This window comes from Lampetra fluviatilis, chromosome 5 (genome assembly GCF_964198595.1).
Source record: "Lampetra fluviatilis chromosome 5, kcLamFluv1.1, whole genome shotgun sequence".
NCBI classification, from domain to species: Eukaryota; Metazoa; Chordata; class Hyperoartia; order Petromyzontiformes; family Petromyzontidae; genus Lampetra; species Lampetra fluviatilis.
Genome location: NC_136279.1, coordinates 23,597,816 through 23,624,444, shown reverse-complemented (window position 1 = coordinate 23,624,444; position 26,629 = coordinate 23,597,816). Strand labels below are relative to the sequence as shown.

The window sequence follows — 26,629 nt, the reverse complement described above, 5'->3', positions numbered from 1 at the left end:
TCATGATCCTGGTCCGCCTTTAATAACTGCCCCAGCTGCGATGGGGTATTTTCACATTTGTGTATTGGCGGTTGGCCGCACATAGTGTCACCAGTGGCCCGCTGGCCTTTCAATGAAGAACACCGTACTCGGGCGAGAGAACGCTTCGGGGAACTGAACTTGTGGCAATCCAAGCTAATAAGAAACGTATGTTGGCTTGGGCAGGACACGTCATGACGAGAAAGGGACGGGAGTCCAGAACAATACGGAGTGGCAGCCAAGGAATGAACCAGGTCCGAGTGTCCACGGAGCGATGAGATCGGTCCGTGCGTGGCGGCTCCTGGGAGGAGTGTTGCATCGTGGAGTTGGTGGCAGCGATTTAGGGAACCCTTCGTCGAGCGGTGCACTGACTGGCTGATGATGCATCGTGAGCTCATTCATGAACTCGCCCATGAAGCCGGCGCATTGTATATTCACATAAACGACGTGGCAAGCGATGAATATGTATTTAGTTGTGGGGTAATTAGCATTTGATAGCCGTTGCAACATTACTGTGCATAATGAGGCGTGTCAGCAGTTACCCCCTCTCCTCGATTCAACTAATCATCATGGTGAGATTATAGACTGCATTTCTCGCGTGATCATTGACACTAGCGTTCCTCATCGCGGGGCCAGTGGCGGCCCCCGACAATACATCATCGTCGTGCTGCTGCTGTCAAGCCCCCAATGGTTTCAAATGTGTGACGGCTCTCACATTGACGATGTCTCTCCGGTGAAAGTGGCCGCCTCCCTGAACATTAGGGAAGAACATTGACTGAGGCGGCCTCGTTGTGTCTCGGTGGATCTTAATCTATTCTTACTCGCGGTCGATTTGACTCGAACAGAATCGATTGGCGGTAATCGATAAACCAATTAATCGCTGCGTTCTGGTTCGACACATTACAGGTTACATCACTTGGTGGCGCTGCTGCTGCTGGCAGTGGTGGACAGACAAATGCAAAACTCAACACATTCAACAAACACACTGGTCCTAAAAACATAATAGGCGACGTTTCGGGCAATGACCCTTAATAGCGCCTCACTCACGTGTGTCGACCCATACACATGTGCTCTCGAGTTAATTAATGCGCGTGTGTGCTGGCACATTGTGTTCTATGAAGACGGCCCATTACCCGAAACGTCGCATGTGGTTTAAATACAGCCACGTGATGACGTCGACCCGCGACGACGCGTGACGTCACTCGCAACGCTCAGGCAATCTGCACCAATCAGCGCTTGAGTTGTCGGCAGGGACGTCATCACGCAGGGGCTCGGCCGCCTTACGTGATGACGTCACGAGCGTCCCCCCACCCCCTTCCATGTCAGCAGCATTCGACACGGGATGCATTCGAGGGCTTGCGAAAAAGTTACTGAAAGCAACCAAATCGGTTGTTAGTCAATGACCGCTGCGCCGCCCGCCTGACCGACGCCCGCCGCTCTTTATCTCAGGTTTGGCCACCTTCAATTGCCTCCCGCGGTCTTTTCCCGCCGCCACCCACCCCCTGGTCCGAGCGTCTCGCCGCCTCCGGATCCCGGCGCGTCTCTTTCGGCCGGTCGGCCAGGCGAGCCCGAGGCTCCTCGCCGGGGTAGGCCTTGAATGTCCTCGGGTCGCCTCGGCTCAGGCGGCGTTCCTCGGGCTCGTTGGCTACCTAACTAACACGAGAGAGTCGTCATCCTGTCCGCTAGGCACGGGCTCGCATCGCGTTGCCGGTCGCCTTAATCGCTTTTCATTGACGGCCGCCTCTCGCGGCAGAAAAGTTAGCGCGTTTTTAAAAACTCGCGCCGTTCTGATGCCTGAGTTTGGTTCCATGAGCGTCGATCTGTGTTAATCGCCTGAGCCTCTCCGTCGTGCTAGGTGTGGTGGTTGAATGTGACTTGTGTCCAGAACTGGAGTGGCTTTGTATACTGCATCGGTGTGGTGTGAAAACATCAGCAGAGGGGGGAGAACAAGACGTCTGTGCGTAGACACTGGCCACAAGCCACCCTCGTGATCCGTGTCAACCTTAATAGAGGCATTCGCTAACAATACTTTCCTCTACTGTCTACAATGGCTATGTGAGTGGTCTTTGTATGACTGTAAATCAGTCATTTTGTGACGGGGAGCGGTGGTGCAGTGGTTAACGCATCCATTTTCGACCACTGCTCGCATCATTGGCGAGTCTTGGACCTGCCCATGGTCTGCTCGTTATTGGGTACCTGGTGCGGTGTGTAAACATCAACACAACTGGCCATACAACCCCTGCGTGCGCCGTGCATCCCTTAATATGTGCTTGCCAACAACATTTCCCCCCAATAGTCTGTTTCAGGCTATACGGGGGATCTTTGTATTTAGTGGTTTGCTCACTGAACTACGAACACGGCCGGCTACAAAATTTCGATTCCAAAACACTGTCGGTGGCATGTGGAATATAAACCAAACCTTTGTCTCCCCTAAGTCCACTCGACTTAAATGAGTATCGGGTGCTCGACAGGAACATCATCACGGGAGAGATAAAATAAGTCGGGCATGATATTGGCCACCATCCCCTGCTGTGTTGTGCTGCCTTTAATAGGTGCTCGCTTACAGCAGGTTCTCATGAAATGCGTCGATTTGTTACCTGCACCCAATAGAAATAATACATGTAGCCAAAAGCCATTGATAACGCTTCTCTAGTTTTGTGGGAGAGATAAAAATCACAGGGGTTTCAAGTTCAGCTGACACGTGTATTTGGTTTAATCGCTAATTGTCACGCAGGGTGCAAAGTGTAATGCGCTACTACAGTTGGGCTCTTGCTAAACCTGTTTTCCCACCTAGGAGTGTTAATGTAATGCGCTGGAAAGTCCGAGAGAATGTTTCCGCACTCACTGCCCTCGTCCGACCAAACAACGTCTTCCGTGAAACCTACTTTTTTTTAACAGGACTAAGCGATACTCGTTTTTATTACCCCAATTTTGTACCCCCCGCATCAGGCAGGGGGAGCGGGATGGCATCGGCACCCTCCCGGGGAACGCGGCCCCCCTACATCGCGCTGTCACTGCTTCATGGCGACGAGGAGACGGAGGATGAGGAAGGAGGTGGAGACGAGGATGGCAGTGCCACCGAGGACGACCGACTGCTCAGCATGCAGCGTGGGCTTCACTATTTCACCGGCAGCATCTCGTCACCTCTAGTGTCAATGCTGACATCACCAGTGTCACACACCACTCATCGCTGACATTGTTTTTCATCTCATCCCTCGATGTAGTATGTCTTGTTCTCCCCCTGCCTCTATGGAATATGCAAAACTCATTTTCCTGCGTGCTGATCAGCCCTCTATTGTTGTAATAGCTCTCCCCTATTGTATAGCTCGAGGGAGTATCAGTGGCGCAGTTGTTAACGTAGTGCGCTATGGACCTGGTTACAGTGGTCTATTCCTGGTCATGGCTAACATCAGTGACGAGTGCTATCTGAACTGTTCTTGGATCCCCACGACACGATCCAGCACTGACCGACGTGGTGAATTACGTCTATACAACAACCCCCCATAACTGACATGTAGGGGACCCTTCATCCAGCAGTGATTTAACAAAGGGCTGAAACGAATAGAAATAATGATCGTACAGCTTAATAACAATTGCAATTGGCTATCACGCGAATCATCAGTTTACTATGTTTTATATGTTGTCCCTACATCATGAGTGTCATGTTGCCATCATAATGGCCTGCATCTCCAGTACGATATTACCATCGGCATCACCATTGCCATTCTGCACTACAGAGACTATTCTTTACCAACCACGAAAGCTTGAACTGTGTGTGCACATAGCCACTGGCACCAACATTATTACTGTCGTCCTTCTTGATCGGAAACTGCCTTAACATTGTGCAACATCTGCTAAGTTGTGTGAATACAGAATGTTACGTTTTATTCCCTATTTCCACAAGCTATGTACAAGTATGTTTAACTTCTTTCCCGCCATACGTAGCCAACTGTGCTCATCGGAGGTCCGGATTTAATTTAGGCATTTTTCTTCTTCTTATACAAATATGCTGTCTGTGTTTGTGTGTTTCCTATGTTGGTTTGTGTGTTTCCTATGTTGGTCTGTGTGCATGTACACCATGTACATGTGAACCATTTCTACACCTGGTGTGTTACAATTATGTGTTGCAATTGTTGCGCCAATGAAAGAAATGGCAACCCACACGTTTAAATGTCGCAGTGTTCTCTATGTAAAGTTTTTTGTCCAAATGAAGTATGTGGGAAAGTGATCTTTTCAGAATTCACATGTTGGCTATTTCCACTCCAGTGCATGACATTTACCTGTTTTGGGAAGCTTAGTTGCATTAGTCCCATGTGGTGGCTGCTGTACATCTTTAAGATGGTTATCTTAAATGAGCATTTTAAAATTGTGATGGTCAATAATTGTGCATAATTCACAATTCAAAGTGGTTTCCCACTTGGCTACTCAGCTGTGTATATCCCTAAATCGGTGCCAACAATTCAATTTTCCTATGGCATAGGTGAGCATAAATAGGATCAGTGACCTGTTTATTTTCTCGTAATTTACCGTACATATCAAGGGAGACATAGCTCCATTAAAAAACAAACTGATTTGTATCACTTCCAATCATATCGATATACAGGTACATTGCATACTCTTGTTTTGTGTAACTGGCTGCAGAACTGTTAACTCGGCACTTAATTGCGTGTGCGCGTGTGGAAGCCTTCAGCCAGCACTGGTTTGACAAACCGGCGACACTTTCTTCCGAATTGCATGCGCAAGATCAATGTGGCAATGCAGAGGGCATTGGTGACGCTCGCCTTGATTGAGAGACTCGTACAGATGGCCTTGACTTAGTGGGCACGTGTGGGGAGGCATTGGTGACGCTCGCCTTGATTGAGAGACTCGTACAGATGGCCTTGACTTAGTGGGCACGTGTGGGGAGGCATTGGTGTGGTCGTGTAGTTGGCATGAGCCCTGGTGGAAGAAATTAAATGCTACCCCTACCCAACCCCGTCCAACTTCTAAGTGTTCCTGCCGTGGTCGCACCGCCTCAACGCTATCGCAGCTTTGCCACTGGCAAAGCTGCGATAGCGTTGAGGCGGTGCGACCAATTATCATATTTTTACTGGCAAATGAGGTTCCCATAGTGTAGATGCTTGCCCCCAGCTCTCATACTCTGATGGTGCATTGTCTTTTGAGTTGTGCGCCTTTTGGCGTCATCTGGTCCAACCCATGTGAGACTAGGCTCTAAGGAAAGCTGTCTCGGGTGTGGACCAATCAACTTCAAGGACAGTGCACATTATCAGAGTTATGTTCTTTTGTTTGTAATATGACTGCAGGTATTGCGGTCTATGCAAACATGACTCCTTGTAAAAAGGTGTCAGTTTTGTTGCCAGATAGAAGGGTAAAAAAACCAATTATCATATTTTTACTGGCAAATGAGGTTCCCATAGTGTAGATGCTTGCCCCCAGCTCTCATACTCTGATGGTGCATTGTCTTTTGAGTTGTGCGCCTTTTGGCGTCATCTGGTCCAACCCATGTGAGACTAGGCTCTAAGGAAAGATGTCTCGGGTGTGGACCAATCAACTTCAAGGACAGTGCACATTATCAGAGTTATGTTCTTTTGTTTGTAATATGACTGCAGGTATTGCGGTCTATGCAAACATGACTCCTTGTAAAAAGGTGTCAGTTTTGTTGCCAGATAGAAGGGTAAAAAAACCAATTATAATAGGAATGCAGTCGCGGTCCCCGAATCGCAAAGCGGCTGTAACTGGAACAAAACCAGAGCGCGTACAGCCCTTCCACACAGGGGGCAGAGCTTCGATCACTCAGTCTGAGAGGTGGGGGTGGTCTTGGGTGCTGCTCTATGACATCACCAGCCCTGATCATTGGAAGAGAGCTTCAGAGAGAGAGGGGGGGAGTAGGGATCGAGGGAGAGGCAAGGAGAGAGAGAGCGAGCGAGAACCCGCGCGGTAACGCGGCGTGGCACGACGGGCATGGCGTCCTCCTCGGGGAGCCCGGGTGTCGAGGACGAGGGCCCGCGGCTGCACGGGGACGGGGAGGCCTTGCCCCTGGGGCCCGTGAGGATGCACGGTGTGTCCCTGCGTGTGGCCCTGTGTGTGCGTGTCTGTATCCGCCTCGTGTCACACGGTCTTATTGCTGGAGAGGGGGGGGCAGCTGCGTAGTGGTTAGCGTACTGCGCTTAATGAGTCGTGGTGAACCGGTTGTGGTGCAACTCGGGTTGGATTTTCGGCAAGTGGTTGTCGCATCATTGCTGATCTGTGCCGCCTCTGGGTCGACTCGGTGTTAACATGGAATGCATGTTGCGCAATGTGCGTGCATCGTCATTGGAGAGATAAAGGCGGCCGTGGGTGGTGCTGGTGAGGCGATCACCCGTTGTGATTTCGGCCTTAATAGGTGCTCGCTAACAGTACTCACCCCTTCATTGTGGACTTTTGTCCGTGTTTGTACGTGACCTCCGTGTGTCCGTACCGCCCCCGCTGCACCTGCTCATGTTTAGCCTCTGTGTGTGTATATGCTTATCTCTACCGGTCGTCGGCCTCCCCTAGGTCGACCCAGCCTTAAATGAGATGCAGTCTGTAAACATCAGCACTAGGGAGACGAAGGCGGCCGGGCGTGGTGCTGGTTACACGATTCCCTTGTGCGTCATGCCTGCCTTTTTTTCAGCTGCTCCCTTGACAGCACTTGCCCCGAGTCTCGGACGGCTACACAGGACATCTTTGTCTTTGTTGCTCATCTGGGTTTTTGTGCATCTGGTTTATCTATTTGTGTTCGTTTTGTACCGCGTGTACGTTTCTGTGCACATGCGTTTCCGTATGTTGCGTCTCGCCGTCACCCTCGCGTGTGTTATGTGAGTGTCTGTGTATCCGTTTACGCACGTTAACGTGTGTACAGTACATTCACATAACCCCTTTAGATCGTCAATCATGCGTGTCATCTGCCTTGGATGTCCTGTCAATTTGGTAAATGCTTACATTTACTCAATTACGTTTACAGATAGTGTACAGCGTAAATGTAACGAACCTGCCACAACGTATCTATTTAATCTGGAACGTACATAATGTGACAACGTACGTGTGTGTGGGCACAACAGCGTAGAGTATTTTGCATGGATTTTTTTTTCTGGTAAAAATTGTAAATGTCGCCGAGTTATGACTACGCCCCCCTCTATTGTGATTTCGACAAACATAAATACTGCACTGAATAATGTTCATCAGCGCGCATTCCTGTGCGCAACACCACATCAACATATGAACACTGCCATGTTTGTATTCCTGCACCATGTGTGTACGCAGATAGTGAACTGCTGCAGTTTGTAATGCGTATGTATGCTCTTGTGAACCCATGCGTGTACATCGCTCTGTGTACGTGTTTGTGTTCATTCGTTGGTGCAAGCCAATCGATTTGTACCGTTTACGTGGGTATTTGCATCCTATGTACTTACACCTACCTGCCTGTTCCAGCGTACATGCCTCGATATACTTCCATACATGATCTCGTATGCCTGCATGTATATGTATACATACCTTCATGTGTACCGGTTTTTGTACATATATTTGGCAATCCTCTGTTGTGTGAGGTTATCCCCAAGCTGTATCGGTCATGGGATATTGTTTGACTATACTTCACCACGCTGGTGATGGGAAGGCGCCCAGGACTAGTTCAGGTATCACTCGCTACCGATGCTAGCTGTGGCCAGGAATCCAACTCAGATTGCCGGGGTTGAGAGCGTGGTGTGCAAAACACCGTGCCACCGGTAATGCCTCACACATGTTTGTGTTTGTGCGACCAGGGATGTGGAATGGCCGGACAGATCCCTCGGATGATCCCCCTCCACCTGGCCTCGGTCTCTACGGAGACTTCCACACCATCGATTGGGTCCGCGAGAAGGCCCGCGACCGCCACCGCCACCGCAAGGCACGCTTGCACGACATCACCAAACAAGCGTCATTCGCGACTGACGGGGGCCGGTGGTGTCACCGTTACACTTGTGCCAGGCTAGGTGCACTTTGAGGTTGCGTGAATTGTCGAAGGCTTGCCTCCCGACAGGTCACGGGAAACGCACAAGGTCACGCACAAGTGTAGTGGCATCGGGGGATGCCACTGCATAACACGTAAGACCGGCCTGTGTGTGAAGCGGGGGACACGCTGCTTATACCACCCACAGCACGGCAGTTGTGCGACATTGCACTCCGTGTGTAGGGCCAGCCCTGAAGGTTATGGGGCGAGAGCGCCTGGAGCGGTGCAGGGGGTGACAGGGGGCCATGGCACTCCGGAACCACCATGGAGGGCGAGTGGCCGGAGGTACCGGGGGTGGGGCCCCCAAAGAGGGGGCTGGGGGACCCCGGGACTGGTTCCAGATGCCTCGGGAAGGTTCGAGAAGGGAGGCGTGCCTAGAGGCGGAGGAAGCCCCGGGACCGAGGATATAAGCCGGACCCCTGAACGGGTCCGCTAGTTGTTGCTCACCTGAAGACATGAAGACGTCCTCCTGAAGAAGAAGCTGAAGACAAGACCCGGACTCGAGTCGGGGTCCCGGCTTGACAGCCTTCCCCAGTTGTGTTTGGGCTAGTTAGCCCGGAGAGATTTCCTCCCTAGGTTACCTGGTGGAAGGGGCAGCTACTACCCGTTTGTGTTAGGGTACATTGTTGTAATAAACATGTTGCCTCCAGAGACGCCTCGCTCTCCATTTATACCCACTACACAAGTAATAGTGAGCGCAAGGTGTCTAAACGAGACAGAAGGTTTGCATCATCAGATCGTCATCCTTTACCTTTGTTGTGCTGGAAGAAGGTCTCCCGGTGCTGATGCCATCCCGATGTTCTGTGATACCGCAGATCATCGACTGCGCATGATCTTATCTTATCGCTCTGTTTCCATGGTGGCCATTCTCACATATGCGTTCTCTCATTTGGCTGCCTTTCCATCACTTGTCATGCCCATTGGCCATAATTCTGTGGATGTATCATTCAGAAGCCCATTTATTTGACAGTCAATATAATATTGTGTGCTTATCCCCTGATGCACATGAGTGCATCTGACCATACTTCGTGAAAAAAAATAAAAGCTTGCCTTCAGACACATTCGTGCGCTGTTGTTTGGTTATTTTTGTTACAAAATTGTGTTCGTAATGTAATACTAAAAGCAGCAAGTAAGTTGCAGGATACAGTTAACAATATTGCATAATGTTTTAGATGTATTAACACGTACGCCAAATCATGTGATTCATAAATCGTTTTTGGGTTATGACCATGCAATTATCTGGCCAAATTTCTATCACCAGACCCTTCACCAACCGACACAGCCAAGCACATGAAATTGTCATGTGTACAAGCGTTTAACGTGCCTCCTGATATTATTTTAGCTCACTGATAAGTTGAAGAAAAATTATCAGAAATTTTTTCAGGAAGTCAGAAAACCATGTCACCAGAGCCAGCTTATTAAACAGGTTCATGACATCCCAGGGACAACCAATTAGATTTTAACTATAAACCATTACAAATTCATTCTAAGTTATATACAATTTATCTGAGCCAATGATTAACCACATATAGATTATTCATTTTAGCCACTCATGTAAATGCTATCATGTAGTAGAATAGCATTATGTTACCAGAATGTTAAACAAAGTGTTAGAAATGTTTTCATCATTGAGAATTATTGAATGCATCACCTACTTCTATAATTTATTAAAAGAAATATTCTACACCTACGCCCAATAAAGTGTGTTTTTGCGAGATTGAGGTAAATTGATCGCTATCGGGGGTGTGGTGTGCGTGTCGTGATGGTGTGTGGTGCACTGGCTCGCCGCTGCGGTTTGCGGGGCAGATCTCGAGCAAGAAGAAGGACTCGCGGTGGGACTACGTGAAGTGGGTGCTGGACTCCTGGTCGGGGTGGCTTGTGGTGACGCTCACGGGGCTCGCCGCTGGTACGGTGGGCGGCTCCTGCATGCACACGCACACACACACACGGCTGGGCTTCTGTGCACGTCTGTGTTAAGATTATTGGAGCATTAGTAAAATGAAATGTAATACATGATACGGTCCTTTTGTCAAACCAATGCTGAATGTACATATGTAGAACTTCTTTCACACCATACGTAGTCAACAGTGCTAATACGGAGGTGCGGGGGAAGAACAAATTTAACACAAAGTTGTAAAGAAATAAACTAATGAGGAATTCCTCGCGCCATGCGGGTCATGGTGGTTATTTAGCATTACTTCACCAAAAAACGAGGTGCAGTTTTGTGAAGATGGGGAGTGTAGACATGGGAGCATAGAAGTACAGTGCAATGATGGATACGGCAGCACTGTTCTTTACTGATCACCATATAGCCACGCAGCCTATAAACAACCTGCTGTACACTGGCCATCGAGCCAAGCGCTACGATGCTCAGCTTGTGAGATCTAACAAAAATGGACACATTCCGTTTGATTTAGTTATGGTCAAATTTTAACGTGGAAAATTCGAATCAACTTTGAATAACGCTTGGTTAGAATTGATGTCGTGTCTCCGTGTCCAAATCGTTGTTGGGGGTGGCACTCATCTTAATTGGATGTTCTGAGCCCATGCTGGAAATGTCTAATTTTAATTGCAGGGACCATAAAACACTGGTGGCTGAGTGCTCACAAGTGGTACTCGTTTCATCGACCTCAAGTGGGATCACGGACCAAGTCAGCCCCGTGACTTGGATTTGAAATTCACAACCTTCGTATTGTCAATTCTGGCAAAGAGTCATTATTGAACTTACAGTAGTTAATCCTTACTAAAGAATTAGCTACTGGAAGGGAGTGGGTGGGGGGCGTATGTATCCGTGTGGCTCTGTCCGCGCTGATATTCACGCGTTGTCATCACTGTGTAGGTGCGATTGCGGGTCTGATCGACATCGCAGCCGACTGGATGTCGGACCTGAAGGAGGGGGTGTGTCTCACGGGCCTGTGGCTCAACCGCGAGCAGTGCTGCTGGGGCTCCAATGAGACGACGTTCGAAGACCGGTACACCTGCCCGCTCTGGAAGAACTGGGCCGACTTCGTCATCGGCCAGCCCGACGTGAGTAGGAGTCGGGGAATAATGCCGGAGCGATGAGTTATGATAACAATGACTTGCTTACCCAGAAAATCCACACTGAGTGTGGATTCTTTTTCAGGAGGGACTTCAATTGGAATGTTTGGTAAGCACCAAATGACATTGTGTGTTTTAGCTCTGGGAGGGAGCCAGATAAAACCCATTCAGAACACGAGAAGAACATACTGACTGCACACAGAAAGGCGTTGGGAAAAATCGTGCTGCACAAGTGTTACCTCTGTGCCATCCTGCCGCCTGTGATGAGGTAGTTTGTTGATAAGGTTGTGAAATAAATAAATTAATGGTAAGGTACTGATGTGGGAAGATGGTGGGGTGACAAGGTGATGAGAGTACGGGGATGAAGAATTTATGTTTTTCATGTTCTTCCCACAGGGGCCTGGCTCCTACATCCTCAACTACATCATGTTCACGTTGGTGGCTCTGGCCTTTGCAGGGTTAGCCGTGACGCTCGTGCGGGAGTTCGCCCCCTACGCCTGCGGCTCTGGCATCCCTGAGGCAAGAGCTCTCCCTGCAAGCTCTCTCTCTATCTCTATCTCCCACTCACTCGCAGCCCTGTGTACTCTAGTGTGCACTCATTAATGTGTACTCTCTTCTGCACACTCACACTCTCGTCCCTGTATACTCTGCTGTGCACTCACTTGTACTTTCTTCCTTGTGCTCACACTCCACTTTTGCACACTCAGCTTTGCACACTCTGATCCAATCAAGCTTTACCATGTCTGCCCATACACTCGGCACTCCCGCGCATGTTTGCAGTCGTGAGTTCATTGTTTCCTGCTTCTGGCTAAATCTGATCCAGGGGTGGTCATACGTAATTCTTTATCATCGCTTTAAGGCAGGGGTTGGAACATTACATACTTTGTAAGAATCCCAAACCAAGTGGGCTGTCAGCAGGAGGTAGTACAGGAAATGGGTTGTGAGTTAAGCGTTACCCCCTTGTATGTGTGGGTTGCCTTAGGATACTTTGGTTTCCTCTCACATTCAAAATATTTATCGATGGACTTGGTTAAATATATCAATGCAGGACCCTCTTGAAAAAGGGGTATTGGAACTGATTGATTCATTTTTAAATAAATAAACTACATTATAATGATTATAATCTCCTATCCATCTGCTTGCTCATATACGTGTACAGCCTTTTTGTCTTTCTCCTGCTAGATGAGGGCGTCCGCATGCTATACTGGCCGTGGAAGTTATTTTGACCCCACTTTACCACGCTGGTCAGTGGGGGTCAGTGAAGGCGGGGAGCATTGAAGTACAGTCCAACAACGGATTTTTGCTGCACGGCCCTCTGCCACCCACAGCGTATCCCACGAATGTCCGTAATTGCGCACGTGCATTACGCCGTCACAGATCAAGACGATCTTGAGTGGCTTCATCATCCGCGGGTACCTGGGAAAGTGGACGCTGCTGGTGAAGACGGTGACGCTGGTGTTGGCGGTGTCCTCGGGCTTAAACCTGGGAAAGGAGGGTCCCCTGGTGCACGTCGCCTGCTGCTGCGGAAACATCTTTAGCTACCTGTTCCCCAAGTACCGCACCAACGAGGCCAAGAAGAGAGAGGTGAGGAGGGACAGAGATCGGGTGAGGCGAGCGGGAGCCGGCAACATGTGGATGCCAGCACGCGAGGATTAAAGGGGCCATTGGGTGACGGCGTCCTTGTTGGTGATTTTCTCCTCCTCGCTTCAGGTGCTGTCTGCGGCATCTGCAGCCGGGGTGTCGGTGGCATTTGGGGCTCCAATTGGAGGAGTCCTCTTCAGCTTGGAGGAGGTAACAGCACTCACGCAGATGAGAATGTGTGTCAACACACAAATCCATACAAACATATACAGTATAACCTTGGATTGCGAGTAACTTGGTCTGCGAGTGTTTTGCAAGATGAGCAAATTTTAAAAATAAATTTTAACTTGATTAACGAGCGAGGTCTTGCAATACGGGTAGTAAGGCTGTAGCAGTGCGAACGGTGAATCTGTTTAACGACAATGCAATGTCACATTACCGCGAAATCCTCAAAAGGAGGCAAAAGCAAGTGTCATTGGATAGGTTCCTTGTTAAAGTCGCACATAAAGAAAAAGATTCCAGTGAGCAAACAGATAGCAGTGATTCCGTTAGTGACAGTGAAAGTCGTCCTACACAATAACCCTCCTCTCCTCTCTCTCGTTTCCCTCACACCAGCCATGATTAAATTTAATTAATAAATTTGATTACTTTATATTAAATTGAAATAATACAAATATAAAAAGGTATTTTGTATTAATCATTTTTATATGAATATTTTTGGGTTGTGGAACGAATCATCTGAGTTTCCATTATTTCTTATGGGGAAATTCGCTTTGATACACGAGTGCTTTGGATTACAAACACGTTTCTGGAACGAATTATGCTCGCAATCTAAGGTTTTACTGTATATGTATGTGATCACAGAGCGCAAATAATAAGTTCCCATGTTTATTCTTCAGTTGTAAACGACTACACTTATGCATGTACACAGACGTATACTTTTACTCTAAGAACCAATAAGCCAGAATCACACCGTTGAAGAACTGCTGTAACTGAGGCATAGGAGTGGTCTCCACGAGGTGGTATCCACACTTACAGTCTCCACGAGTCTGGTGACCGCAGCGAATACCGAATATCTGATGGTCAGATATGGTTAGGGTAGATCTTGGAGGTGATGTGTCAACTGTGCAGCAACTGCGGGATATGGCAGAGGGTAGAAAGCATTTGAGGAAGCGTGGTGGCATCAACGGCTTTGGCCACGATGACGTCAATATAACATCATGGCCAAAGCTGTGCGTCTTGAGACAAGGTTCACGTGGTGATCTGTAATGAGTGGACCGCCGTTCTAACTCGTCCCCAGGTGAGCTACTACTTCCCCATGAAAACGCTGTGGCGTTCGTTCTTCGCGGCGCTGGTGGCAGCCTTCGTGCTGCGAGCCATCAACCCGTTTGGGAACAGCCGCCTGGTCCTGTTCTACGTGGAATACCACACGCCGTGGTACCTGTTCGAGCTGGTGCCTTTCATTGCGCTCGGCGTGTTCGGGGGCCTCTGGGGCGCAGCCTTCATCAAACTCAACATCGCCTGGTGCCGGCGCCGCAAGACCACGGGCCTGGGCCGCTATCCTGTCGCCGAGGTAATCGCCGACCCTCGCCCCCGACCGACCCCAATGCTCTCGATGTCATCGCTTGACCAGAAAAATGTTGACTCCTGACACCGAGTTCATACCTCGCGCTGACTTCAGCACGTAACCTACGGCACCAACCCTGACTGCTCACCTGACGGTGACTCTAAGCAATCGACTTCTCCCTAGGTGCCAGTAATAAAGCTCCAGTCTAGAAGAATATTACTTAAAATCGTCAAAGAATAAGCGATTGTAACCAGTCCTTCAAGTGCAATCCATATAATTTCGACACATAAAGCTGCTGGTAAGCAATTTATCTGGGGCCCTGATTGTAAATCTTGAGTTCCTTGAGCTGCCTGGAAAGAGATGTGACCCATGGCATACTTTTACTCGTAGAAGGACATGGTTTTTCAAACCTTGATGCAGCACGGTTGCTCCTGATTCACACTTGGACAAGGATGGCCACATCTACAAGACCTTCAGCAGTGGAGTTAGCTACAGGACATTGCAGGGTGGGGATGTACAAACTAATGAGCAAAAACAAAAATGATTTACACGAAATTGTTGCCAAAAACTTCCTGCAAAGAGGGTAAACTATAAATTGTGCGTAAACACTCATCAAAAAAATGTCTAAAAAATCCCGTCACATATGTATGTAAATAAAAAGTACATATACAGTGTCTTACATAATGGAACTCCATTGCAGCATTTGCAATTGTGGCGGAGGTTCTAAGCGGCGTTGTGATTTCTTCGTGGCGGTGCTGCCCAGGTGTTGGTGGTGACGGCGGTGACGGCCATCATCTCCTACCCCAACCCCTACACGCGCATGAACACCAGCCAGCTCATCTCGGAGCTGTTCACCGATTGTGGGCCACTCAAGTCGTCGCCGCTCTGCGACTATGTGTCACTGGCTTCCAATGATTCAGTGGAACCGGGCGCCGGTGGGGACGATGTCCCGGACCGGCCCGCCGGCCCCGACGTCTATACGGCGCTGTGGCAGCTCGCCATGGCACTCGCCACCAAGATCCCGCTCACCGTTCTCACCTTTGGCATGAAGGTCCTGTCACGGCTCTTGTCATGTCAACCCCATCCTGCCGCCTTCATCCTAATCTCTTCCTTTACCAACCCCCATCTGTCCCTCAATTTGGTATCTCCTTTACATCCCTTTTCTGCTGTCTACCTCCCACTCTACATCCTCATTGTCAATGTTTTTCCTTGTGTTCCCACCTACATCCATCACTTTGTTGTATTTAAAGGAATAGGCGTTTTACAAATTGTTAATCAATGCTTTTACCTTCGTATGGCAGGTGGAATGCTGATTTTATTTAATCCAATCCAAGGAGGCTATATGGATCGCAGCGACACTTATAATCAATTAAGATCAATTTATATATAACATTGTACAAGTGAAAATCTATTAATTTACGCACTTAAATATGCTGACATTACATTAACGCTAATGCATTAAACTAGATAGTGCAAAATAAATATTGAAAATGAAACAACCACCACGTTTTGTATTCTTGATAAAATTACGTGATCTCCAGTCATGACAATCGAATAGCTGAATAATAATCAGAATATTTATGCTGAAGGAATCCGATGAGCCATGCAGCTCTTTTTCACCGATGTCCAGTAAGGAGTGTCACGCCCCAGCTATGGAGAGAGGCGAGTCTTGGAGCTGTGATCAACGAGTGGTGGGCGTTGGGCGTCGTGTCACAGGTGCCGTCTGGCTTGTTCATCCCGAGCATGGCGGTGGGCGCGGTGGCCGGTCGGCTGCTGGGAGTGTGTGTGGAGCAGCTGGCCGTGCAGCACCGCGACTGGATCTTCTTCCGCGGCTGGTGCCACGCGGGGGCCGACTGCATCACGCCCGGACTCTACGCCATGGTGGGCGCCGCTGCCTGCCTGGGTAACCACAACTGCCGCACAGCTGCACAGCCACATCCTAACCTAGGGGTGGGGGACGGAGCCTATTGCTCGTGGGCCCGATACGGATACCGCTGATATCTTTGTTTCGTTTGGCTCACAAGCACGTGAAACCCATCACCTATTGACGACCAGCAAACGACATTTAATACCTCTGTGCGAGCATCTTGGCTGCGCTAATTGGGTATGAGAGGGGATGGTATTTATCATTTTTATCATGCTCGGTCACTTTTTTCAATGCAAGCGCATCTTTTTACTCGGTCAACATGCAGATTCAAGTCGATGTTGTCATCATGAAGACTGCACTGTGTGTTGTTGTGCGTGTGCGCACATGGTTAACTAACATCGCATGAGTGCAATAAAGATGAGCCCCCATTATTTTGTTATTGAATAAATAGAAGTTATGTGCCTGATAAAGTCCTAATTTTCCCTCAGTAAGTTTGAGTTAAGTTTATTTTATTTCTTAAGGAAAAGGTTCCCTCATCTCTGCCCCAAACCGTAATGAAGGTGCCACGGCTGGATCGCCGGTCGCGATGGTGGCATCTCACGCTTTGTGTTCCTCTTTGGACGCGCAGGAGGTGTGACGCGCATGACCGTGTCACTGGTGGTGATCATGTTTGAGCTGACGGGCGGGCTGGAGTACATCGTGCCCCTCATGGCGGCTGTCATGACCAGCAAGTGGGTGGGCGACGCGTTTGGACGTGAGGGCATCTACGGCGCCCACATCCGCCTCAACGGATACCCCTTCCTGGATGCCAAAGCACGTGCTGTTCAGGGGATGCAGCGCAGCTACACTGAACCAATGAGAACCGCGACGTTAAATTACTTGTGTGCATATAGGTAGGGCAGGTGTATCTTATGTATGACAATCTGGGGGATCAATGGTCAAATCAGCTCCAAGGCAGGTCCTGGTGTCAAGGACACGGGTTCACATTCGCTGTTCTTCCACTACGTAATCCAGCAGATGTTGTTGCTTGGACCCGGCATGCATGCACCCAAGATGTTGTGTGGTGGCACTAATTATGGGCAGTGTGTTGGTAATTACATGCCCATGTACCGCGAAAAAATCTAGCAGTCTGACGACCATTATTGTTCAGCTTATCTGGCCCATGTCTTCCAATCACTCCTGCCAAAGTACTCGTGCCGTCACTGCCACTTAGTGACAAATTACAGTTTTTATAGGCTATTGTGTGGGAAGTGCTGGCATAGATATTGGCATGCCGCACAACAATCACCATGAGCCAGAGTACAATACTGGCCATTTCTGTGTATGTCGTGTTGACGAATATCAAGTTAATACCCTGTGTTGTGTTCCCCCGCCTTTGTCCCCAGGAGTCAGCGGGGGCTCCCTGCTGGGCACGTGACGTTATGCGTCCGCGTGGAGACTCAGCCACCCTGGTGACGCTGCGCTCCGAGGGCATGACCCTCCGCGAGGTACCGCAATGCCGTTGGTCGCACGGCCCTTACAGCGTGGCCCTGATGGCCTGACCCTTACCCTCACGGCCCTTAGGGTGCGGCTCGCAGCTGCTTGCCTTCCGAGATTTTACGAGATGATCTGGCCACCCTCAATGGTGTGGTCTGCGTAATTGGTTAAGATGGGATTGGGCAAATTGAAGGTGAGCGGTGATGCTGTGTATTCACATTGCGGAGGTGGCAATAGGATTTATTGAATATTAAGTGGCGACGTGCTCTTGTGGTTTTGTTACGAGGTGGAGGAGGTGGTGACGAGGTGTCGGCACACGGCGTTCCCCGTGATGACGGGCACCCAGTCGCCACGTTTGGTTGGCATGGTGCTGCGCTGCGACATCATGATCGCCATCGGTGAGAGGCTCCATGGAAACAATCACATACCTCTGCATATATTAACCCGCAAACGTCCTGATTGCCTGTGAGCCACATGGTTCGAATGTGTTTGATTTATTTATAGGCTTTTGCTGTAACCACATTGTGAATAATTCATGACCCTTGGGGAACTTCACAAGAGGTTGACAGTGACTTGTAAGCGGTATGGCAACAATACAATAATAGTTAACACATCTCTAGCATCTTAAATTACTATTGCAGCCTTGTACTTTATAACAGTAACATTCACAATTGCTGTCATTGCATTAAAACTTTAGTGTTAACCATTGCCCTTAATTTTACAAGTTTACAGCGTGATGTATCCTTTTTTTTCAAACTGAAACCTGTATAATCGTACTCCACAAAGGCAGTTTCTATGCTATTAAGCTACTGGCAGACTATACATATTTGCAGGCCGGTGCTGTGTACACCTTGTGATACATAGGGACAGTTGCCATTGGGTGTCCCCTTGGCCAAACTGCCGCAGAGCAGTGGAAGGGTTGCGATGAGGTGTGATGGAAGGGGCTTTGACATGTTGGAGGCATTTAGGTGGCCAATGAATAAAAATCCTTACTTGTGTGCAGAGTCTGCACGCAAGAAGCAGCCCGGATTGTCCGATAACTGCATGGTGAGCTTCGGAGGGAGTGGGAGGTCTGGCTCTGAGAGCACCGAGGTGGCCGAGGGGTCTGGTGGTGATGGCGTCACGGGAGAAACCCTGTGCCTGCGCTCCATTCTGGACGTCAGCCCGTTCACGCTGACTGACCAGACACCGATGGAGATTGTCATAGACATCTTCCGCAAGATGGGCCTCCGGCAGTGTCTCATCACTCACCACGGGTGAGGGATACACTGACATTCGCACACAAAACAAATAAAACACATATCCTCATTCGCCGCTGACTAAAATCATCCGGAATATATCCAATTTTGTCGGGTCTAAGAAGCTCTGCATGGTTGAACCTAGATTGAGCTTGGATGGACGACCACCATACAAAACCACGTTGTTGTAGGTGTCTAAGGGGCCACGTGGTGGTCAGCAGAGAGCAGCCAAGCAAATCCACAGTACTATACTTATATGATTCCACACCTAGACTCATCACCTTCACAAACCTACACCTACCAGCATGGAGAAGCGTGGTCAAATAATAACCCCCACGACCGTCATGGCATGGGTAGGCCCTCATCCATCAGTAATTGACAAGGGGGCTGTAAAGTGCTCTCAGAGAGTAGTTACTGTGGCCAGCACATCATGTACAGTGGTGGTGGAGGTAGCACCACGGTTGGCTCCCACACAATGCATAAGGCACTCAAGCTAAGTTGACCCTGAGATAAACTAATGGCAGGTACATACATCCCTTGGCATACTTGTCAAGGGCTGTAAATTGTGCACAATGACATTGGGGTCAGAGTACAGTTTGCTAACCACGTACACCTCACACGTGCAACACACCCACAAAGCAAACACACAACCTTACGAACAGACTCTACAATTTAATTCTAGATTTGAAGCTTTCGCGACTGCAAGGATTCATATTCTTAGGTTTTTTTCGGTAAAGTCACGTAGGTAAAAAAAATAAAAGTAAAATAAAAATAAAATAAAAATCACGACGTTTCGGAGGCAACACAAGCCTCCGTCTTCAGGTGGAACCGTCACAGCACGATAGCTGTATCAAGTAAGAGTAATTCCAAGAAAACAGTCCTTGTATATATACTGGTTGAGGGTGGGAGGAGCCAAGGTAGGAGCCTGGATATTATTATTGTGAGGCTGAAGCACGCTGTTAGGAATGAGCCTTTGTTGTGTAGACTCTACAATAGTTGGGATTAATGATTGCTTGTGAAATGGTAATGAAGTGGCAATTATGACATTGTGATAACATGATATCATTCCAGCTATGGCTCGTGGTGATTGTGATGTGTCGGTGCGATTCTGCAGGCGGCTTCTGGGCATCATCACGAAGAAGGATCTCCTGCGCCATCAGGCGCACGCTTCCAATATTGACCCGCCCTCTCGCCTCTTTGACTAGCGCCCGGCAATTGAGCTGGGACCAGCCATTACTTGTATTGCTCACTGTCATTAGCCCGTGACTAGTCACAATCTGCTGTGACTAATACAATTATTAACTATCACTGACAATGTTGAGTGGTTTATGGCCATGCCAAGCTGTGAATAATAATTGGTAAATGACTAGATATTACCAATTCTGTCTAGCCATACCAGGCATTACTTACATTGTTAGCTATGATTGATTGTGAGTAGCCATGGTGGGATATGACTGATGGACTAATGATGGGAGTGATGATGTTTTTAGATGTCTATATTTGGCATACGTTTATGTATGCTTTGTTAATGCCGATGGCGAGTGCAATGCTGATGGTGACGAGAGTAGCCGTGAGTGTGCGTGGTGCGTGTTTTCTACGTACAGGAGTGCAAGCCGGGAATCTCCCCGCGGGTTTATTTATGCCGGCGTTTAATTTAACCTCGCGTGTTCTGATCGTGCAGCATTTGTGAAGGGCGTGATTTTTGTCGAAATTGTAGTTTTTCCTGGAGGCCGTGTCTTTGCATCCCAGTTCCCTGGAGTTGGCTGCCTCGGCTCCGAAGGAGCACAGCAAGCGGAAACATGATGCCTAATACAGAGACGCATTTCACTTGTTATTTTAATTGCCGTTTTAAAATTTCTCCTGCCATATGGCTGTCTGACTTAAGCGTATGGAACGAATCGATTAATTACTTAACCCCATTGAGGTTATGATTTTGAGTTGGCATGATTGCGTCGCCTAGACCCAACTGAGTGGTGGCACATAGGGGGGTTATCATTACATTGAAAACATAAGAAACAACGTATTGAAGGCATTGCCTTACAATATACCATCCTTTGTGCTTGAAAACGATGAAGCAATGGATAAAATCTAAGTATTGTACGGTTAAACCTAGCATAGTATGGATGAACTGCTGTGGGACCAAGGCTTAATTGATATTAATTAAAAGACCAGTGGAGAACGTTGGGAGTAGTAGGTATAAGTAGAAAAAATAAAGTTAATGCTTAGACAAAGAATGACACTACGGCCTTCTCATCCTTGTTTAGGAATTAAATGATCTAATGATGGTACATGGAGAGTAGTTGGATACATTTGTCTAGTGCCTGTAGAGGTGCCGAGAGGAATTGTTGCCGTGAAATGAAGCCTCGTGCAGAATGTTGGTGCACATCACGACATCTGTGACTGTCCTTATGGGAATCCCATGTTCTCCAGGGACAAACAGATTCCCACTACAAAAAGGATGCACTCTTTAGCTAAATATTTTCACATCCCTGGGGACTCATAACAGTGAAACTCACTGTGCACATGCGCACACTTCTTTCAGACATTCATGTGGGCTGCCACACAAATGAGATAAATGTTCACACCCTGGTTGTCGCTTCTGAGAGGTGCTTCTAAGGACACGTCTAGGCTGACCATGGCATTGTTTTGTCAAACATTAAAATTGAAACCTGAATTGCTGATGTTTCGATCACTTGTGTGTTTCTCTTAATGCTTTTCCTTGGCAAAACAACCTACCTATGAACAAATGTATATATGTTAAGCTTATTTTACACCATACGTAGCCAACCGTGCTAATTAGGGTGCCAATTAGCACCGTATGCAGGTCGTTGGTTTCATCTCGAACCTGACATATAGAACTTGTATGTTTTCCCAGTGGTCGCGTTGATTTTTCTTCGGGTCCTCTGGTTTCCCCTCCACATTTAGAAACATTGGGAGAGTATTGGCTACTGTGACTTTCCACAATCCACTTAATTGGGCAATGATTCGTGGCCTGGTAGCTTCTGAAAAAGAACTACATCGCTCAGTGGGCCTTACCTGGTGAAATGTTTTTTGTCATGAAGATAATAGGCAGACTTGGCACGAATGATTGAAACTTAAAATGTATGAATGTCCTGCCCAAAAGGACATTGACACGGTGATAGTTATTTTTACAGAACTAAGGCAGGGGTGGAAATCATCTCCATTGATGTGCCTAGGGGCGAGTCTATCCACAGTATATAAGTTCCGTAATACAATTTTTTTAAAAACCCGAAAGGATGTTTGCCTGTCATCCCCCAAAACGCGATATGACCTCGCAGCCCGAGACGGGAGTGTGCAGACAACAACAACGATGTCAAATTCCACCCAGCAGGTGTCGGTGTTGGTCCGTGAACCTCGCGGCGCGCAAGGGCCCACAGCGTGCGGCGCCTGCGACCAATCACGTGCGCCCGTTGCGCACCACGTGCGCGCTCGCAGCCAATCGTCGGCGCCCGCTGTCCGGGCGTAGTAAGATGGCGTTGCCTTTGAGTTCACTTTAGGCGCCGGAGGCCAGAGATAGGGTAGCGTGCGAGCGAGGGAGGTCATCGACATCCATCGACATCGCCACCCACTAAGCCCGACATGGAGGAGTCGCTGGAGACGATGCTGCGGGAGAAGCGCCAGGCGTCGACTGGCGCCGGACGACCCGACCTGGAGTCGCTGCGCGGCGCCGCCGAGACGGACAAGCAGTGGCGGGCGAGGCGCGAGTTCTTGTCGAGGCACGCGGACGCCTTCCCGGCAGAGGAGCTCGACCACCTCGTGTCCCTCTCGATGGTCTGGGCAAACAACGTCTTCATGGGATGCAGGTGCGATGGCCTCAGGATCTGGGGTGACGGGACACAGGGTATATTGTAGGACACGGGGTGGTGTTTGTGCTGTTCGCTTCGTGTCATCTCAAGAGAGTTTTTGGAGATGGACGCTCAATGTCTGAGCTAGGTCCGCTCCCAGATTCCATCCCGCCACACTCGTCTTTGTCTTCCTCTTGGGAAAGGGTTGTGGTGGTGGTGGCGGCCTAATGTTGGTCTAAGGGCTGCGTTGTGCGAGGCGTGATCGCGATGGCCTGGTGCTGGGTGGGTTTTGGAAACGGTGGTGCTCGGTGCCTGATTAAGCTAGTGCGGGGCCTGTAGCGTGTGTTATAAAGGGGCTCCTAAATTAAAAAAAACCATTAAAACACATACAATTTTTACTTGCACAGTGAAGTAATTGTATTTTTTTTATTTGCTATGCAGCCAGATAATACGACAAATCGATAACTTTAAACACCCAGTCATTCATAAAAGTTTAAGGCAGTATAGTACTATTTGGTTCTTTCGGTAAAGTCACGTATAAAGATAAAAAAATAAATTAAATACTAGCATACGACGTTTCGATTGCAACACAAGCAATCATCATCAGGTATAAATGAAATAGAAACACAAATATAGTATACTTAGAAATGGAATGTAATACAACAGAGAGTCGGATAACATAACAGTCAACACCCTACCTGGTTGAGGCCTATGTTTGTGTGCCTATGTTTGTTCTCTCTCTATGTATCTCTGTGATATGTCTGCTTATATGTCTGTCTATATGTTTCTGGTTATGTGCTTTATCTCTCTCTCAAATTTAGCATTCTCAGGAAGAATGTAATCAACCAGGTAGGGTGTTGACTGTTGTGTTATCCGACTCTGTTGTATTACATTCCATTTCTAAGTATACTAGATTTGTGTTTCTATTTCATTTATACCTGATGATGATTGCTTGTGTTGCAATCGAAACGTCGTATGCTAGTATTTAATTTATTTTTTTATCTTTATACGTGACTTTACCGAAAGAACCAAAGAGTAATTCCTGCAGTCACGAAAGCTCCAAATTCAGAGTATAGTACTATAGCAATAGAGCAAGTGCAGAATCGCTGAAACGGAATTGATAGTTTGAAAGCATTTAGCGCGGGGCTCTTGAAAGTGCGGGGCCCGTAGCTACTACACGTGTAGCTACTACTACGCATGTCGCTACTTGTGCTACTGGGAGAATCCGGCACTGGTGGTGCTGGGTAACGAGGGGACCGACGAGGATTGAGCCACGGGAGGAGGCCGTGAATAAGTGGTTGTGATTAGACGGCAATGAGCTGTGAGTGGCGCTCGAAGTTAACACTCCTGTACATCACTTAACCAACACCGATGGTGAGCGTGTGTTGTGTGGCGGCTTGCATAGAACACCAGTTTAACTTTCACATTATGGTGATGACAATTTAAAAGGCTCAACCGGCCACTGGACTCTCTCTGTACCTGTACTTGATTATATTTGGATATATTTGGCAAAAGTTGTATTGCTCCTCGGATTATTTTAGGATAAATAAATATTCTAATAACGATTTAGACATTTTAAATACGGACATACAGTATAACATGTATGCCAATTCTAAAGTTTTGCAAGAAGTCAGAGATAAAATGTGGCTGTCGAGTTTTAATCACATACTCTTGTGGTCAAAGCTTTATATGTATTATTACAGCTGGAAATGGTCAGAGCTTTGTCTTATTTCTACGATTAAATATTATGTACACATCTTGGATTATTTAAGGGTTGATGTTGGGGCTGGGTTTGATTGTAGCCGCACAGAGTTGTAAACTAATAAGCAAAACAATGTCCTGTAATGTAGTTACTGTATGATGATGCTGCTGCTGCTATTGATGTTTGGTCATGGTGGTGGTTGTTGATGGTGTTGGGTGCAGGTACAGCGCGGAGTTGATGGAGCGCGTTGGCGAGATGGCGGCAGGCGTGCACGTGGAGGATGCCCCCATCTTCACCACCAGGGATGAAATCATGGCTAAGCAGGTAGGCCCGGAGCAGGGAGTGCAGCACGCAGGGCCACTTGGGGGGGGGTGCGACCGTTGTATGAAGCGGTGACCACCCCAGAGTTAAGACAGTCTGTTGTTATCACTTAACAAGAATCATAAACTGTTTTCTGTGTTTTTTTTTTCAGAAAAAATGAAGAACTCATGCGTCGAGTGATCCACAATCACCTCCTGCTAAGATGTTTCTGTGCACGATCATTACACACGTGAACTTGAGCTCTGTGGATTCAAGTTTCAACACGAGGTTGCATATAAAATTGAGTGTTGTGTATGCCTTTTGTAATTAAATGTACTTTTTGATGTTTCATTGCCCTATTCTTTTTTTTGTCTATTTAAATGATAACATACATTCCCATTTTCGAAGTTGAATGGCAATAAATTTTTTTTGCATTTTGTTAGTTGTTTTACACAAAACTTACTGAGTGCCTTCACCTTGATATTCACCCGCACACACATGAAGTCTTATATAATTTAACTCATTCCCAATGTTGACATCCGATGGTGTTGCAAGGGCTGCTGAGGTCATGCGTTTGGGTTTCCACCCCTTCGCTGCTAGCGGCGTGTTAATGGTAGCCGAGTGTGTGTACATAAATAGCCCTTTTTGGCATCCCCTTTAGGAAGAGTACTCACTGTAGTTAAAAATAGAGAGCCGCTGGATGTGTCAAGTCGGTCGCAGATTTCAAACAAGGCAGCCATTGCTCAAAAACAATAAGAAGGGTTTGTGCTACAGTGATGTGCAATATAAAAAAACACGCCACATTCGGCAACACTGCCTTGAACAATACTTATACAGTAAGCTGACGTTTCAAGCAATGGGCCTTTAGAGCATTCCAACTTTTCAGATCAAGACGTGAGAAACTGCTTCACAGCCATTGCCCAAAACGTTATATCTGTTATAAGGCGTTTTTGGAGATCATATGCAGATTACAAATATTCATATTGTTAAATAAAAATGCTATAAGTTGGATGGGCAGGACACGTTGCTCGAAGTCATGATGAATGATAGTCAAGAATGATGACTGGCAGCCAAGGGATGGAACGCATCTGTGAGGATAATGCTGAGATGGAGTGATACATTCGGCTTGTGTTGGGGTGGATTATGACATTGCAAGTTCATGAGAGATGGCAGATTGAGGGCTTTATCCAGCAGTGGATTGACCATGGATAATGGCAAAGGCAGAGTTAATATGAATGTGTATTTGATGCATATTGAACAATTGTTCCCAATCAGTGGTCCACAAGGATATGGTTGTGGTAATTCCAGAAACTATTCTAGGATTATTTTCACAACTTTTACCTGTACTGTATTTTACTGCCCATTGCACAACCATTTGGATGTTTTATGGCAATGCAGCTGGCAAGTGACTGAAGCTGCTGATTGCTGGCATTGGTTACTAACAGGCAGTTTTAACTTAGAAAAAATATTGTTGCAAGATGGTCTGACTACAGAGTGGCCCACAAATCAGTACAATTATTTTAACAAATGAGGGTTATTTCATTTATTTTAACATTTCAAACTGACTTACATGAACAATGCATGCATCAATTCTCTTTTGAAATGAATTTTGGACATTTAAGATTACAGGTGTAATCTTTGAACGTTAATTCTGTTTTGTCTCAATTTCATTTAAAATGTCATCTGAAAAGTAAGAAAAATATATTAAAAGTGATCAAACTTAAATATTGAACAATTAAAATGTTTCAATACCAGTGTTAAAATGAATTAAAACCCTGTGCCCTGACTTTTGGACAACCCTGTATAAATTATTGGCAGTGGTCTGGAGATCCAGAAATGTTGTAATACCTGATACTATAAAGGACCTGTACTGTAACTACCAGAGGTGTGGACCCGAGTCATGTGACTTAGACTCGAGTCAGACTCGAGTCATGAATTTGATGACTTGCGACTCGACTTGGACTTGCATAACAATGACTTTGTCCCACCTCTGGTAACTACCCTGAACAGATGCGGGCAATGCCACCTCT

General features: G+C 47.5%; 2 protein-coding genes across 3 annotated transcripts; both read left to right on the top strand.

Moving 5' to 3' along the window:
* The first annotated feature begins 1,322 nt into the window (after positions 1 to 1,322).
* On the top strand, positions 1,323 to 20,601 carry LOC144932781 (H(+)/Cl(-) exchange transporter 4-like). 2 transcript variants are annotated; one of them, XM_078857230.1, is made up of 16 exons: positions 1,323 to 1,467; positions 2,968 to 3,126; positions 7,797 to 7,921; positions 9,830 to 9,929; positions 10,863 to 11,050; positions 11,459 to 11,581; positions 12,440 to 12,646; positions 12,773 to 12,853; positions 13,944 to 14,216; positions 14,974 to 15,261; positions 15,927 to 16,113; positions 16,706 to 16,890; positions 17,463 to 17,564; positions 17,840 to 17,951; positions 18,557 to 18,809; positions 19,906 to 20,601. In XM_078857230.1, exons 2-16 carry the CDS (start codon positions 2,982 to 2,984, stop codon positions 19,994 to 19,996), a joined length of 2,460 nt encoding a protein of 819 aa, XP_078713356.1. In that variant the 5' UTR covers positions 1,323 to 1,467; positions 2,968 to 2,981; the 3' UTR covers positions 19,997 to 20,601. The 2 variants fall into 2 exon arrangements, with proteins under 2 accessions (XP_078713356.1, XP_078713357.1); XM_078857231.1 differs by lacking the exons at positions 1,323 to 1,467; positions 2,968 to 3,126 and adding an exon at positions 5,861 to 6,076.
* A 1,225-nt stretch (positions 20,602 to 21,826) lies between these two features.
* Positions 21,827 to 24,945, top strand: LOC144932783 (CDKN2AIP N-terminal-like protein). Its single transcript, XM_078857233.1, has 3 exons — positions 21,827 to 22,615; positions 24,521 to 24,623; positions 24,772 to 24,945. The coding sequence occupies exons 1-3, from the start codon at positions 22,392 to 22,394 to the stop codon at positions 24,778 to 24,780; spliced, it is 336 nt and encodes a 111-aa protein (XP_078713359.1). The 5' UTR covers positions 21,827 to 22,391; the 3' UTR covers positions 24,781 to 24,945.
* Positions 24,946 to 26,629: the final 1,684 nt, after the last annotated feature.